At 42.5% G+C, this 16,846-nt stretch overlaps 1 protein-coding gene across 1 annotated transcript in view; it reads right to left on the bottom strand.

Annotated features, from left to right (window-relative positions):
* DNAH5 (dynein axonemal heavy chain 5) overlaps positions 1 to 16,846 on the bottom strand; it is a 180,154-nt gene that overhangs the window by 68,485 nt on the left and 94,823 nt on the right. The window contains exons 52-56 of the mRNA XM_038770441.1: positions 15,700 to 15,872; positions 13,775 to 13,905; positions 12,486 to 12,639; positions 10,902 to 11,169; positions 5,835 to 6,066 (exon numbers count right to left, since the gene is read on the bottom strand). Coding sequence (XP_038626369.1) covers positions 5,835 to 6,066; positions 10,902 to 11,169; positions 12,486 to 12,639; positions 13,775 to 13,905; positions 15,700 to 15,872 — 958 coding nt within the window. The remainder of the gene's footprint in view (positions 1 to 5,834; positions 6,067 to 10,901; positions 11,170 to 12,485; positions 12,640 to 13,774; positions 13,906 to 15,699; positions 15,873 to 16,846) is intronic.

Genomic DNA, 16,846 nt, shown 5'->3' with positions numbered 1-16,846 from the left:
TTTGCTGCCAATTGGTTTTGTTCTCTGTCTCCCCCTTTTAGACTGTGAGCCCACTTTTGGGTAGGGACTGTCTCTACATGTTGCCAATTTGTACTTCCCAAGCGCTTAGTACAGTGCTCTGCACATAGTAAGCGCTCAATAAATACGATTGATGATGACAGGGTAGGGGCCTGGGAGTCACAAGGTTTGCTGCCATTTATCTGCTGCATGGGGACAGGGTAGGGGCCTGGGAGTCACAAGGTTTGCTGCCATTTGGTTTTGTTCTCTGTCTCCGCCCTTTAGACTGTGAGTCCACTGTTGAGTAGGGACTGTCTCTATATGTTGCCAATTTGTACTTTCCAAGCGCTTAGTACAGTGCTCTTCACATAGTAAGCGCTCAATAAATACGATTGATGCTGTCAGGGTACGGGCCTGGGAGTCACAAGGTTTGCTGCCATTTATCTGCTGCATGGGGACTGGATAGGGGCCTGGGAATCACAAGGTTTGCTGCCTTTTGGTTTTGTTCTCTGTCTCCCCCTTTTAGACTGTGAGCCCAGTGTTGGGTAGGGACTGTCTCTATATGTTGCCAATTTGTACTTTCCAAGCGCTTAGTACAGTGCTCTGCACATAGTAAGCACTCAATAAATACGATTGATGATGTCATGGTACGGGCCTGGGAGTCACAAGGTTTGCTGCCATTTATCTGCTGCATGGGGACTGGATAGGGGCCTGGGAGTCACAAGGTTTGCTGCCATTTGGTTTTGTTCCCTGTCTCCCCCTTTTAGACTGTGAGCCCACTGTTGGGTAGGGACTGTCTCTATATGTTGCCAATTTGTACTTCCCAAGCGCTTAGTACAGTGCTCTGCACATAGTAAGCGCTCAATAAATACGATTGATGATGTCAGGGTACGGGCCTGGGAGTCACAATGTTTGCTGCCATTTATCTGCTGCATGGGGACTGGATAGGGGCCTGGGAGTCAAACGGTTTGCTGCCATTTGGTTTTGTTCTCTGTCTCCCCCTTTTAGACAGTGAGCCCACTGTTGCGTAGGAACTGTCTCTATATGTTGCCAATTTGTACTTCCCAAGCGCTTAGTACAGTGCTCTGCACATAGTAAGCACTCAATAAATATGATTGATGATGACAGGGTAGGGGCCTGGGAGTCACAAGGTTTGCTGCGATTTGGTTTTGTTCTCTGTCTCCCCCTTTTAGACTGTGAGCCCACTGTTGGGTAGGGACTGTCTCTATATGTTGCCAATTTGTACTTTCCAAGCGCTTAGTACAGTGCTCTTCACATAGTAAGCGCTCAATAAATACGATTGATGCTGTCAGGGTAGGGGCCTGGGAGTCACAAGGTTTGCTGCCATTTATCTGCTGCATGGGGACTGGATAGGGGCCTGGGAGTCACAAGGTTTGCTGCCATTTGGTTTTGTTCCCTGTCTCCCCCTTTTAGACTGTGAGCCCACTGTTGGGTAGCGACTGTCTCTATATGTTGCCAATTTGTACTTCCCAAGCGCTTAGTACAGTGCTCTGCACATAGTAAGTGCTCAATAAATACGATTGATGATGACAGGGTAGGGGCCTGGGAGTCACATGGATTGCTGCCATTTGTCTGCTGCATGGGGACAGGGTAGGGGCCTGGGAGTCACAAGGTTTGCTGCCATTTGTTTTTGTTCTCTGTCTCCCCCTTTTAGACTGTGAGCCCACTGTTGGGTAGGGACTGTCTCTATATGTTGCCAATTTGTACTTCCCAAGCGCTTAGTACAGTGCTCTGCACATAGTAAGCACTCAATAAATACGATTGATGATGACAGGGTAGGGGCCTGGGAGTCACAACCTTTACTGCCATTTATCTGCTGCATGGGGACAGGGTAGGGGCCTGGGAGTCACAATCAATCAATCAATCAATCAATCAATCGTATTTATTGAGCGCTTACTATGTGCAGAGCACTGTACTAAGCGCTTGGGAAGTACAAATTGGCATCACATAGAGACAGTCCCTACCCAACAGTGGGCTCACAGTCTAAAAGGGGGAGACAGAGAACTGAACCAAACATACCAACAAAATAAAATAAGTAGGATAGAAATGTACAAGTAAAATAAATAAATAAATAAATAAATAGAGTAATAAATATGTACAACCATATATACATATATACAGGTGCTGTGGGGAAGGGAAGGAGGTAAGACGGGGGGATGGAGAGGGGGACGAGGGGGAGAGGAAAGAAGGGGCTCAGTCTGGGAAGGCCTCCTGGAGGAGGTGAGCTCTCAGCAGGGCCTTGAAGGGAGGAAGAGAGCTAGCTTGGCGGATGGGCAGAGGGAGGGCATTCCAGGCCCGGGGGATGACGTGGGCCGGGGGTCGATGGCGGGACAGGCGAGAGCGAGGTACGGTGAGGAGATTAGTGGTGGAGGAGCGGAGGGTGCGGGCTGGGCAGTAGAAGGAGAGAAGGGAGGTGAGGTAGGAGGGGGCGAGGTGATGGAGAGCCTTGAAGCCCAGGGTGAGGAGTTTCTGCTTGATGCGCAGATTGATCGGTAGCCATTGGAGGTTTTTGAGGAGGGGAGTAATATGTCCAGAGCGTTTCTGGACAAAGATAATCCGGGCAGCAGCATGAAGTATGGATTGAAGTGGAGAGAGACACGAGGATGGGAGATCAGAGAGAAGGCTAGTGCAGTAGTCCAGACGGGATAGGATGAGAGCTTGAATTAGCAGGGTAGCAGTTTGGATGGAGAGGAAAGGGCGGATCTTGGCAATGTTGCGGAGCTGAGACCGGCAGGTTTTGGTGACGGCTTGGATGTGAGGGGTGAATGAGAGAGCGGAGTCGAGGATGACACCAAGGTTGCGGGCTTGTGAGACGGGAAGGATGGTAGTGCCGTCAACAGAGATGGGAAAGTCAGGGAGAGGACAAGGTTTGGGAGGGAAGACAAGGAGCTCAGTCTTCGACATGTTGAGCTTTAGGTGGCGGGCGGACATCCAGATGGAGATGTCCTGAAGGCAGGAGGAGATGCGAGCCTGGAGGGAGGGGGAGAGAGCAGGGGCAGAGATGTAGATCTGGGTGTCATCAGCGTAGAGATGATAGTGGAAGCCGTGGGAGCGAATGAGGTCACCAAGGGAGTGAGTGTAGATTGAGAACAGAAGGGGACCAAGCACTGAACCTTGGGGAACCCCCACAGTAAGAGGATGGGAGGGGGAGGAGGAGCCTGCAAAAGAGACTGAGAAAGAACGACCGGAGAGATAAGAGGAGAACCAGGAGAGGACGGAGTCTGTGAAGCCAAGGTCAGATAACGTGTTGAGGAGAAGGGGGTGGTCCACAGTGTCAAAGGCAGCTGAGAGGTCGAGGAGGATTAGGACAGAGTATGAGCCGTTGGATTTGGCAAGCAGGAGGTCATTGGTGACCTTTGAGAGCGCAGTTTCCGTGGAATGAAGGGGACGGAAGCCAGACTGGAGGGGGTCGAGGAGAGAGTTGTTGTTGAGGAATTCTAGGCAGCGCGTGTAGACAACTCGTTCAAGGAGTTGCTGCCATTTGGTTTTGTTCTCTGTCTCCCCCTTTTAGACTGTGAGCCCACTTTTCGGTAGGAACTGTCTCTATATGTTGCCAAATTGAACTTCCCAAGCGCTTAGTACAGTGCTCTGCACATAGTAAGTGCTCAATAAATACGATTGATGATGACATGGTAGGGGCCTGGGAGTAACAAGGTTTGCTGCCGTTTGTCTGCTGCCGTTTGTCTGCTGCATGGGGACAGGGTTGGGGCCTGGGAGTAACAAGGTTTGCTGCCATTTTTCTGCTGCATAGTGACAGGGTAGGGGCCTAGGAGTCACAAGGTTTGCTGCCATTTGTCTGCTGCATGGGGACAGGGTAGGGGCCTGGGAGTCACAAGGTTTGCTGCCAATTGGTTTTGTTCTCTGTCTCCCCCTTTCAGACTGTGAGCCCACTGTTGGGTAGGGACTGTCTCTATATGTTGCCAATTTGTACTTCCCAAGCGCTTAGTACAGTGCTCTGCACATAGTAAGCGCTCAATAAATACGATTGATGATGACAGGGTAGGGGCCTGGGAGTCACAAGGTTTGCTGCCATTTGTCTGCTGCATGGGCACAGGGTAGGGGCCTGGGAGTCACAAGGTTTGCTGCCATTTCGTTTTGTTCTCTGTCTCCCTCTTTTAGACTGTGAGCCTACTGTTGGGTAGGGACTGTCTCCATATGTTGCCAATTTGTACTTCCCAAGCGCTTAGTACAGTGCTCTGCACATAGTAAGCGCTCAATAAATACGATTGATGATGACAGGGTAGGGGCCTGGGAGTCACAAGGTTTGCTGCCATTTGTCTGCTGCATGGGGACAGGGTAGGGGCCTGGGAGTCACAAGGTTTGCTGCCATTTCGTTTTGTTCTCTGTCTCCCTCTTTTAGACTGTGAGCCTACTGTTGGGTAGGGACTGTCTCCATATGTTGCCAATTTGTACTTCCCAAGCGCTTAGTACAGTGCTCTGCACATAGTAAGCGCTCAATAAATACGATTGATGATGACAGGGTAGGGGCCTGGGAGTCACAAGGTTTGCTGCCATTTGTCTGCTGCATGGGGACAGGGTAGGGGCCTGGGAGTCACAAGCTTTGCTGCCATTTGTCTGCTGCATAGGGACAGGGTAGGGGCCTTGGAGTCACAAGGTTTGCTGCCAATTGGTTTTGTTCTCTGTCTCCCCCTTTTAGACTGTGAGCCCACTGTTTGGTAGGGACTGTCTCTACATGATGCCAATTTGTACTTCCCAAGCGCTTAGTACAGTGCTCTGCACATAGTAAGCGCTCAATAAATACGATTGATGATGACAGGGTAGGGGCCTGGGAGTCACAAGGTTTGCTGCCATTTATCTGCTGCATGGGGACAGGGTAGGGGCCTGGGAGTCACAAGGTTTGCTGCCATTTGGTTTTGTTCTCTGTCTCCCCCTTTTAGACTGTGAGCCCACTGTTGGGTAGGGACTGTCTCTATATGTTGCCAATTTGTACTTCCCAAGCGCTTAGTACAGTGCTCTGCACATAGTAAGCGCTCAATAAATACGATTGATGATGATGATGATGATGATGATGTGACAAGGGGTCATCGGCAAGATAAACAAGATCGAGGTGTGGTGAATAAATTGGTAGAGGAGGATGATGATGATGATGGCATTCCTTAAGCGCATACTATGTGCAAAGCACTGTTCTAAGCGCTGGGGGGAATACAAGGTAATCAGGTTGTTCCACATGTAGCTCACAGTCTTAATCCCCATTTTACAGATGAGGTAACTGAGGCCCAGAGAAGTGAAGTGACTTGCTCAAAGTCACACAGCTGATAAGTGGCAGAGCTGGGATTATGTACAGACTGGGTTATAGCAGGAAATAGAGTGGTAAGGTAGGACAGCTAGAGCTGATTGAGTGCTTTAAAGAAGATGGTAAGGAGTTATTCTGATGACTTGACACCTCTCCACATGTTTTGTTGCCTGTCTCCCCCTTCTAGACTGTGAGCCCGTTGTTGGTTAGGGACTATCTCTATATGTTGCCAACTTGTACTTCCCAAGTGCTTAGTACACAGTAAGCACTCAATAAATATGATTGAATGAATGAATTAGTTTTTTTAATGCTGATATTAAGGAGTTTCTGGTGCTTTCCCCATACCTGCAATTTATTTTAGTGTCTGTCTCCCATAATTGATTTTAAGCTCCTTTACAGGCAAGAAATTCTGTCTACTAACTCTAATACACTCTCCCAAGTGTTCTTTAAAATGTCCTGCTCCAAATCAGTGTTAAGTACACATTCTTGAGTTATTGCAACAAATCAGGTTTCCTAACTTGACTGATTTGCAATCATTTTTAAGGGAAAAAGCAAATCTTACCTGTGGGCCAAAGTCTGCACTTCAGCATGCTTTTCCCGATATATTGACTTATACCCCTGGATGAAGGAGAGGTAGGACTTGGGAGTCACATGAGTGGCACGGCGAAATCTCTGGAAATAGTCAACACACTTTTCGGCTACTCCATCCTGGAAGGAACCCATGCATTGGACTACCTCTCTTTTAGTTTCCGAAGTGCAGTCAATATCATAGGATGATAAGAAGTGTTCGGAGACTGTCAGAAAAAAGACCCCCCCCAAACATACTTTGTGAGCTTTGAGCAAAACATCTTTCTTTTCATCTAAATGATTATAAATAGTTGTCTGAATTTGAAAAAGATGCCACTGATGGGTGTATGTGGGACTTAAAAGGCCAGTGTGGGAAACACCGTCCTGCCAATCTAAATGTAGATGATAACTGTTAAGTGTTTCTCTGAGGAAATGTACCAAAAAAAAAAGAGATCCCTGATTTGTAGACTTTACTAAAAATTTGAAATTTTTCCACAATGCAATGCCATTTTCTAGTCCAAATGAGGAATCTCTACATCCAGATTGTATATCATGTTTCTGTTTAAAACCAATACAATGAAATGTCTCCATTTATCCTAATCGTATACAAAAACATTTGAAAATCTGACTTGGTTCTTTAGCCTGAGAGCCTTCTTCCTCTGCTCTTTGGTTCTGGAGGCACAAGGGCTGGTTTAAAAATGTACAGGACACATTTCTGAAATTCAAGATTCTGATAGGCAGCATGCTCAAATTACCACTTTCACTAATAATTTAAAAGGATATGAATGCATTTGTTATTCCTCAGGCCTTGCTAATTTTGGATAAAAACGCATGAACCCCATGTTTAAAGTTTGTATTTTAATCATTCTTACTTTTAGGAGTTGCTATTTCTAGGGACAAGCATACCTTTATAGTAAATTATGTATCAAAAGCGAACAGATGAAGCATGAATTTGATGAAAATATAGGCCATACACACACACACACACACACACACACACACACACACACACACACACACACACACACACATAGTGGTCCTTCAAATTGGAAGATGCTACTGTATCTTGTATTTACCCCAGTGTTTAGAACAGTGTCTGACACATAGTAAGAACTTAACAAATACCATTATTATTATTATTATTATTACCGATGGTGAGAGTTTCAGTGTATGCTGGCGTGGCTGACAAGATCGGGTAAGAGGGTGAAATTGGATCCATGAATTTGTGAGTTTCACTGAGAGAATCTCTTACCCCATGCATACTGCTTCTATTGAAACAGGGCATCTTGTCGAGGACCATCTCATTTGTGGGGAGCGTTGCTCAGACATCAAATTGCAAATTTCCCCTAGCAATGACCAGACTGGAGCTATTTTTCTCAGCTCAATAAACATGATTGAATGAATGAGTGAAAGGAGTGGTATATCCTTCTGCTAGCAGGATATCCACTGGAGTTATTTTTTTTTTTTAATGGTATTTGTTAAGCACTGTACTAAGCACTAGGGTAGATTTAAGGTAATTGGATTAGGCAGAGTCCCTGCCCCATGTAAAACTCGGTCTTTAATCCCCATTTTACAGGTGAAGAAACAGGCACAGAGAAGTTAAGTGGCTTGCCCAAGGTCACATAGCAGACAAGGGGCAGAACCGAGATTAGAACCCACATACTCTGACTCCCCGGACCGTGCTCTTTCAAGTAAACCACACTGCTACCTCAGCATTGCTTCAATTGCTGGTGGTCTGACACTATTATATGTACTCTCCCAAGTGCTTAGAACAATGCTGTGCACATAGGAAATTAGCAACAAATACCACTGCACACTCGAAGTAAATAAACCAGGATTGTAAGGCTACGAAAATAAGTATACCTGAAGGTTCATCACCACTGGAAAGTTCAAGTTAGGTACCATTAGGAATTTTTTTTTTACTCCTTACAGTGTAACATTAGGGGGGACAATAAGAACTGGGAAGCAATGTTGCCTAGAGGAAAAAGCACAGATCAGGGAATCAGAGGACCTGGGTTCTAATACCAAACTCTGCCACTTACCTGCTGTGTGACCTCAGGTAAGCTGTTAACTTCTCTCTACTTCAAGTTCCTCATCTATAAAATGGGTATTAAATCCTTCTCCCTCCTACTTAGACTCTGAAACCCATATGGGATAGGGACTGTATCCATCCTGATTATCCTGTATCTACCCCAAATTTAGTAAAGAGCCTGGAACACAGTGCTGGTTTTACTAAGTGCTAAATTAGCGCTAAGTACTGTATTGTTAGTGCTTAGTACAGTACTCTGCTCACAGTAAATGCTCTATAAATACGATTGAATAAATTGAATGAACATACTAAATGCATAACAAGTATTATTATTATTCAAATTAAAATTAAGAACCAAATCATAGGTTTTCAGAAAAATTTTAAATTTATAGCTGCACTTTAAGGGTGAATAGTGCTTACTGAAGTATACAAAATAAATACTGGATTTTCTGGTAAGAAGTAGCTCGAATCATTCTTGGATGCTGTTTTCTGAAAGATGAGTATGTACAATTCAATCATTTACTCTTCCAGCCTGGATAATTAGATGGAAGCAGTTGCAGTTAATTGCCCAACCTGGAATTCACTATGGTAGAAAATGAAACAATAATTTTCTATAAGCCTGGTTTTAATTATGTAAGAAGTGTCTGAAGCTTTTGTGTGAGACATTCAAGTTGAGGGGGTTATTTTTAGTTGAGGTGCAATAGGATTTTAAAATAAATAGTCAATTGTTCTGCTTGAATATTTCATCTAGAAGAATTGTAATTACCAAATTTTGGAGGTTAGCAAAATTTTAAAAGAGGTTAATTGATTTGAGTAATGACTTGGGGCTCACAAAGGTACACAGAGGATTATTGGAGAGAAAGAGGGGAGTAATTTGCAATGTGAGAAACTAAGAACTATTTTCAAGATGATTAAAAAAAAGTTTGCATTATTGTAAGGATTTTTCTTCAATACAGGGGTTTATGGGAACCTGGCATTTTGCAATGTAAAAAATCATTCTTTTAGAATGTATCTTTAAAAAATCCAGTGATGGTGAGTCAATTTGTGAAAAATGTTTTGAGTGGAATTCCATATATTTTATATGTTTATATGAATACAGTTATCGAAGATTAAACCACAGAAATAATTTGGCCAAATTATAATTTTACAAGTGCTAATGCATATAGTTTCATATTTCTGTAGCTTTTATTTTCTGGTCCAGTGCTACTGGTTCATGAAAATATTAGAGTAAAAGGTTGACCTTAAAAGTCAATGAGTAAATAGATTAGTAAAAAGTCTTTCCTGCATGAAAAAGATAGTTTCAACTGTATTCAGGTCTATGGGTGAAGTTAATAATTCAATCTCTAACCAGGAGCCTCTACAAAAGGTACGTTAGCTGAAGTACAAACTTAGAATATGAATTGTTTGAGACTGCGTTGACTTTTTTAGTATCATAAACAGACCATATCTTCTGCTAATTTAGTAAATTAAGGCCCATCTACAGTATCTGTTGGATGTGTTTGATTCTCAGAAATGTTCAAGGAATCCAGACTGTGATATGTCCCAAAAATATTCTGCATCATTACTTTTGATAGTCCAACTTCCATTAAATAAAATTTAGAACATTTTTATATAGAGAAGGGATGCACTTGACAATGACGCTCTTTTTTAATCATTTTGTGCAGATGTGACACAAGTAGCCTAAAACTCCCCAGTATCACCTTACTTTTTTGCTTGTATTGTTGAAGCAGCGTGGCTCAGTGGAAAGAGCACAGGCTTTGGAGTTAGAGGTCATGGGTTCAAATCCCAACTCCGCCACTGTGTGTGACTGTCAGCTGTGTGACTTTGGGCAAGTCACTTCACTTCTCTGTGCCTCAGTTACCTCATCTGTAAAATGGGGATTAAGACTGTGAGCCCCCCGTGGGACAACATGATCACCATGTAACCTCCCCAGCGCTTAGTGCAGTGCTTTGCACATAGTAAGTGCTTAATAAATGCCATTATTATTATTATCTTAGTATTTCACTGGGGGTTTTGGGGTTTTACCATTTCATCTTTCCCTATGTGTCTATCACCAGTCCTCTGACCCAAGTCTTGGACTTAGAACAGTGCTTGACACATAGTAAGCACTTAAATACCATCATCATGATTATTAGTATTATTATTAGACTGTGAACCCCTTGGGATCAGGGACCATGTCTATTTTTCATCCATGTATTTTTTTCCAGAGCTTTGTACCCAGGAGTAATCAATGACTCTGACTATCAATGACTAAGACTATTACTTCATCGTTTGCAAGTAAAGATTGTTTTCTGCTGGACCATTGCATTTGTTTCCCACAGTCCCTGATGCTCTTTTTGCTTCTCCTTCGCAGGTTTTTCCAAAAGCCTCTGCCTCAAGTCACCCCATTTCTGATTGCTGCCTCCATCCACTGTCTGTTGCTATATCCCATAACGATGTGACTGAATCATTGGATCTTCATAGCATTTCTTCTGTCCACCCACTTTAGCATTACCTAATTTTATCTCATCACACCTAGAGTAGTTTTTTGGATATCTCACTTGTTTTCATCCATTTGCCTCACATCTCTCATCCAGGAAAGGAGAGATGGGAGGAGAATGCCTCAGTGATGGTGGGTCTGACTGTATTCCAGGACCTCATTGTGCATGATCACATCTTATTAAGTGATAATAATAATGGTATTTGTTAAGCGCTTACTATGTGCAAAGCGCTGTTCTAAGCGCTGGGGAGGTTACAAGGTGATCAGGTTGTCCCACGGGGGGCTCACAGTTTTAATCACCATTTTACAGATGAGGTAACTGAGGCACAGAGAAGTTAAGTGACTTGCCCAAAGTTACACAGCTGACAGTTGCCAGAGTCGGGATTTGAACCCATGACCTCTGACTCCAAAGCCCATGCTGTGCACCTAGAGGGCACTGTTAAAACTGTTCTGAATATCAGGAAGGACATTTCTGGAAGGTCCAAATCTCACAAGCTTAGAAACCTTTGTAAAGCAGTTTGGTCGACATCCAAAATTGAAAATTGTAAGCATACCAGCAACCAGTGCATCCTTAGGCCATCGGCTGAACCAATCTGTAGTGCACCCTGAAATGAGTGCAGGGAACTTCAGAGCTCTATTTCGGAATTTTTCACCCACTGGAGAAAAGCAAAGGATAACATGGAGGTTGCGCCGAACCCGACTCATGAAGTAATCATACAGATTCTCATTGGTTGGAGGACGCTTAGGATGCTCCCTCTTCAGAACTGATATGAGGTCACCATTGATTTCATCAATTTCATCCCAGGCAAACAAGTTGGATACCTTAAAAGTAAGAACAGCTATTCAATTCAATTATCAGGTAAATGTAAATACATTATTTTAGAATTTTTTTTAAAAAAAAAGCTCTCCCAGGAACTTAGTACAATGTTCTGCACACAGTAGGCACTGTAAATACATTGTAGTAGAATTATTTTTAAAAAAAGCTCTCCCAGGAACTTAGTACAATGCTCTGCATACAGTAGGCACCCAGCAAATACTTCTGATGGATTGATGAGTGAGAGGAACATACAGCCATTTAAAAGTGGCCAACATGAGGCCAACATGAGGTAAAAAGAAAATGTTTACTCTAAGCTTCCATACCCTTATACAAACAATGCCGCCTTGAACCCCAATTAACAGGATTTTTTTTTTTAAGTCAGGGGTTCTGCCATAATGGTTTAGCAATATCTGACCTATTGGTCAGCAAGTCAGTTACGTAAATTTGATACGCATTTTCTTTTGTCACATTTCTTGTAGGTGGGTTGAAAATCAATACACTGGGGTAATGCAGGCAAGCTGTCTTTCCATTTGATGGGGTTCTCCTGGATTCTTTATCTACTCGATTGGCAGCTCCTTCAGCAATGCTGTTTTTTCCTGCATTTCCCATGCCCTGCCATCAGGTCACCTGCACTCTGGAGACTGCTCTGGTATCAACAAGGGTGTGGAAGAAGCAAGGGTCCCAGACTGAAGAATGGAAAACTCTAAATTTCTATTAAGAAGATATGTTGACATCTAACCACCAAAGTTGACTATTCAAGCTGCTCTGGGATACCTGGCTCCAGAACTGGTCTGGTCCACCCAACACAATCCCTGCTAACGTTTGCCCAATGCAGAGTGGCCAATTTACCACTGGGAGCATAGAATCAGGGATTTTAGGAGAGATAAGACTGGGAGGGGGCAGGCTTTAAAGGGCTAGTGGGTCAAAAAGTTGCCATAGGGATTCTAATTTTCCTGATTGGAAACTGTCAGATACCCCAGCTCAAACAGCTGTGCAGACCACTATCCACATTGCATAGGAACCTACGGTTAGCACAAATCAGGAAGCTTGTGGTTATTCAGGCCTGAATTTTAAATTCTTATCTTGTCTTTTGAGAGCCTACGACAGTTTTCTCATGCCCATTTCAGTTCTTCGGATCAAACGGTATTAAGGGTGTTCTATGCAGACCCCCTGCAAATGGTTTTCTTCCTCATCTAACAATCACCTAATATTTCAATCATACAGTTCAATTATTTGATGACATGCAGAGCAGAAAGCTAGAAAGAGACATGGAGAGTGACGGAAGAATCCAAAGCATTAAGAAAAAACCTAGAAGTCCTACCTCACCGGATGATAGAACATTATTCAGGTATTCCAAGAATGACTCTTCTTTAATCTCATTGTCTGTAAAAATGAAACTGATGCCTTTGTCATGTTGGCCTGCTGTTTTGTACAAAAACTTCAAGTCTTCCATCAGATTTGTAGTGGTATAGGATCTAGAAAAAAATATTGTGATTATTCTCTGGGCTAAATTTCACCACAAGCCTTATAATCTACTCATTCTGAATTGAAGTTAAATTGGCTAGATAGAAAAAAGATAAATTGATAAATGTGGATTAAATAAAGAATGTTAACCTCTAATAACTTATCAACAGAGGATCATATGGGAGTACAAATGCAGAGAAAGTGATTGGAAGAAGTTGAAAAATCGCTTGACAAGGTTTAAACAGAAAATATACAAAGAACTGAAAGAGGTTGTGAGCTTGCACTTTGTAGATAAAGAGACCAAAACCAGCCTGTTCCCCTCATCTTAAAAAAACTCAAACCACTTGTTCCAACATTCGGGGCCATTAAAATATAGAAGTTAATTTTTCACAAATGATATGGAGAAATCTTCACATAGTGTTTATTATATACCCCAGTCACATCGGGAAAACAATCTAAGATAAATCAGGGGCAAGGATAATATCTTGTATTTCCTTTGTATTTTTCCCCAAGCATCCAATAGCTGCTCAATAAATATTATTGTTCCTGATATTTATGGATGTCATGAATCTGCTGCTGGACCTGCCAAATCTCCCAGCAAGCCCTCCCAGTTGGACCACCGCTACGAAAATTCAACCAGAATGATGCTCAAACCAATCAGCGCTTAGAACGGTGCTTGACACGTAGTAAGTGCTTAACAAATGCCATTAGAAAAATAATTCAAAGAACTCCCCTTTCAATGAGGAAAGGAAAGGAGATAAACGTGGCCTATGAGATACATATTAATGTGACATTCTTCTGGCTTTGATTCAATAGTATTTAGGGAGGGTCTATTGTGTGCAAGGCACTGTACTAAGTGCTGGAAAAAAATACAAGGATAAGAATTAGAAATTACATAGGTTCATCTTCAAATATATATATTGCACTGTATTTTGCATGAGGTGAGGTGTCCAGAACATCTTCACAAATGGTCACATGGAGTAAATATTATAGAAACTCAACCGGAAGGAAGCAAAGGCAAGGAGCTTGGAGGGCGTCTACATTTGAAAGAAGCAAATATTTTCTTTCTCGAGCTCTTCAATCACCATCGCTGATGAATGTTAAAATCCATCTAAGGGTGATAGGTATGGAAGTCTGATGACCCACCTGGTTAAAGTGATCTGAAATATTTCATAGCCAGCAATGAATGAGGCCAGTTTAGTTAAACTCTGCTTCCCAGAGCCTCCAACACCAACAAGGAGAGCATTTCCTCGAGGGGTACGAATCACCCGAGAAATCTGGAACATATTTTGGAAAAACTCAGCCAACAGATTAGAAATATGAAAAAAAACATTTGCATCATGAATGTACTATGACCATCGTTATGGAATCACTACAGTGGATGAGTTTTATGATCACTGGATTGAAAGGTTAAGGTCAGAGAGAAGAACACTAAGTTTTTAGGTGAAAACCAAATCCACAGGCAGGGTTATTTTTTAGGGTCAGGCTACTCAGGCTGCCCTTAGGTTTTGTTATTATTATTATTGTTATTATTATGGCATTTGTTAAGTGCTTACTATATGCCAGGCACTGTTCTAAGTACTGGGGTAGATATACAAGCTAATCAGGAAGGGCATAATCCATGTCCCACCTGGGGTTCTCAGTCTTAATCCCCATTTCACAGATGAGGTAACTGAGGCACAGAGAAGTTAAGTGACTTGCCAGAAGTCACACATCAGAAAAGTGCCAGAGCCAGGATTAGCCAGGTCCTTCTGACTTTCAGGCTTGTGCTCTATTCGCTAGGCCATGCTGTTTCTCAGCCTTCTAAGGTTCCAGTCAGCTCAGATGGTGCCAGTCTCCTGCCTGTGAATCAATCCAGCAATTGTATTTATTGAATGCTACTGTGTGCAGGGCACTTTAAGACATGAGAGAGTAAAATAACATAGAGTTGGCAGATATGATTCCTGCCCTCAAGGAGCTTACAGCCTAGAGGCTGTCATTTTACCTACTCAAACATTAACCACATACAGACCCTTCTCCCCTGGGAGCTTTTTTATTTAAGTCTGGTCCTGCCAGTGGAGTTCAATAGAGAAACCTGAAAAATACCATTTTCTATTTTCAAGTACTTAGGACTTATGGGAAAAGTATGTGGAACTTCTGTTTCATAAAAGTTTGTTTTATTTTCCCCAGTAGTCTCATTTTTTTAAAAAAAAAAACCTGTTAACCTACTAACTACCCAATGAGCACTCTCCCCACCTTCAAAACATTGTTGAAGACACATTTCCTTCCAAGAGGCCTTCCCTGATTAAGGCCTCATTTCCTCTTCTCCCACTCCCTTCTGCATCACCCCTGCACTTGGATTTGATCCCTCTAGTCACCTCTTCCTCAGCCCCACAGCACTTATGTACATATCCATTATTTATCTATTTATATTCATACCTGTCACCCCTCCGGACTGAAATCTCGTTGTGGGCTGGAAACGTCTCTACCAACTCTGTTGCACTGTTCTCTCCCAAGCGCTTATGTTCACAGTAAGCACCGAATGAACATGACTGATTAATACAGTAGTGTGCATATTCTAAAAATATTTATTAAATATTAAAACTCGGTACAGGGATCCCATACTTCTCATTAATGGGAACTCAATAGAGGAGTTTCACCCAGGTACTAAAAGTTACCTAAATATAAGTTATTCTTTTCACAACAGGATAATAAGCAGCCATTTTAACTGTTTTCTCAACTCGGATGTCAGCCGCGTTCACACTAGGCAATGAAAACATTGAGCTACAGGCACAAAGCCCCCACTAGATAAAATTATCCTATCACATATCTGAAGTGCACCCAACATAACATCAAATCTACAGGCATGACATTGTATCTAGTTCAGGTATTAAGTTAAAACATGCCCTCAGGTTTATTTTTAAATGGCAAATTCCTACCTAGTTCAGGTATTAAGTTAAAACATGCCCTTAGGTTTATTTTTAAATGGCAAATTCCTCAGGGAGATGAAACAAAAGATAAAAAAAAAGAATCAGGTGTCAAGCTAACAGACTGTCATTTCCACGAGGCACTATTAACAACAGACATTGTACCTTGACTAAATGAATCATAGCATCTGTAAAAAACACCATATCCATGCCTGTTCCACGGACATTCTCGTTATATATTTGTAGAAATGTATTTAAACGATCTCTGAGATGAACAAAAGATTGGATTGGCTCATAGATCTTTGGAATGTTGACTTCGGTTTCTTCAGTTTCCTCCTCTGTGACACAAATAAACCAATGATTTTAGGATGGAAACAGTAACCGTTTCTACTTTCTCCAACTCCGCTTAAAATTTGTTACAATTTTTTTCATAGTTTATCACAGCAGATAGGGAGTATTAAAAGCGCACAAAATAGAGGCAATCACAGAAGTGCAGTCTTATCTAGGTTTTAGTAAAGGTGTTCAATCCATTCCTTTTGACATCCTCACTGAATGTTAGATGGGTGTACAACTGTCAATAAATCAATTAATTGTACTGAGAGAGTGCCATCCAACAGTATTGACAGACATGTTTTCTGCCCACAATTAGTTTACAGGCTAGAGAAACTGTCTTGATGGTCAACATGCCAAGTGTGCCATGTTGCACTGTAACACTGTGGGTCCCATAGGAACTGGGGTTTTGTTAATGTTATTTGCTAAGTGCTTACTATGTGCCAGATGCTGTACTAAGCGCTGGGGTAGATACAAGCTAATCAGGTTGGATTCGGTCCATGTTCCACATGGGTCCCACAGTCTCAATTCCCATTTCACAGATGAGGTAACTAAGGCACAGAAAAGTGAGACTGTGAGCTCGTTGTCTAGACTGTGAGCTCATTGTGGGCAGAGAGTGTGTCTGATGTTATACTGTACTCTCCCAAGCACTGAGTACAGTGCTTTGCACATAGTAAGCACTCAACAAATATGAATAATAATAATAAGTAGTTAAGTGACTTGCCACGGTCACACAGCAGACAAGTGGAAGAGTCAGGATTAGAAGCCAGGTCCTTCTGACTCCAAGGTCTGTGCTGTAGCCACTAAGCAACATTGCATCCCAATATCAATTCAGTAGCTTTATTGATGATTTAGGGGAAGGAATCAAGCATATGCTCATTAAATCTGTCAATGAGATTAAATTGGCCAGGGTTGCTAACATTTCAAGTCTTTCATTGTCCTCTCCCAAGCACTTTAGAACAGTGCTCCCCACAGCACCTGT

This window comes from Tachyglossus aculeatus, chromosome X3 (assembly GCF_015852505.1).
Source record: "Tachyglossus aculeatus isolate mTacAcu1 chromosome X3, mTacAcu1.pri, whole genome shotgun sequence".
In the NCBI taxonomy this organism is placed as follows: Eukaryota; Metazoa; Chordata; class Mammalia; order Monotremata; family Tachyglossidae; genus Tachyglossus; species Tachyglossus aculeatus.
This window is presented reverse-complemented; position numbering and strand designations above follow the sequence as displayed.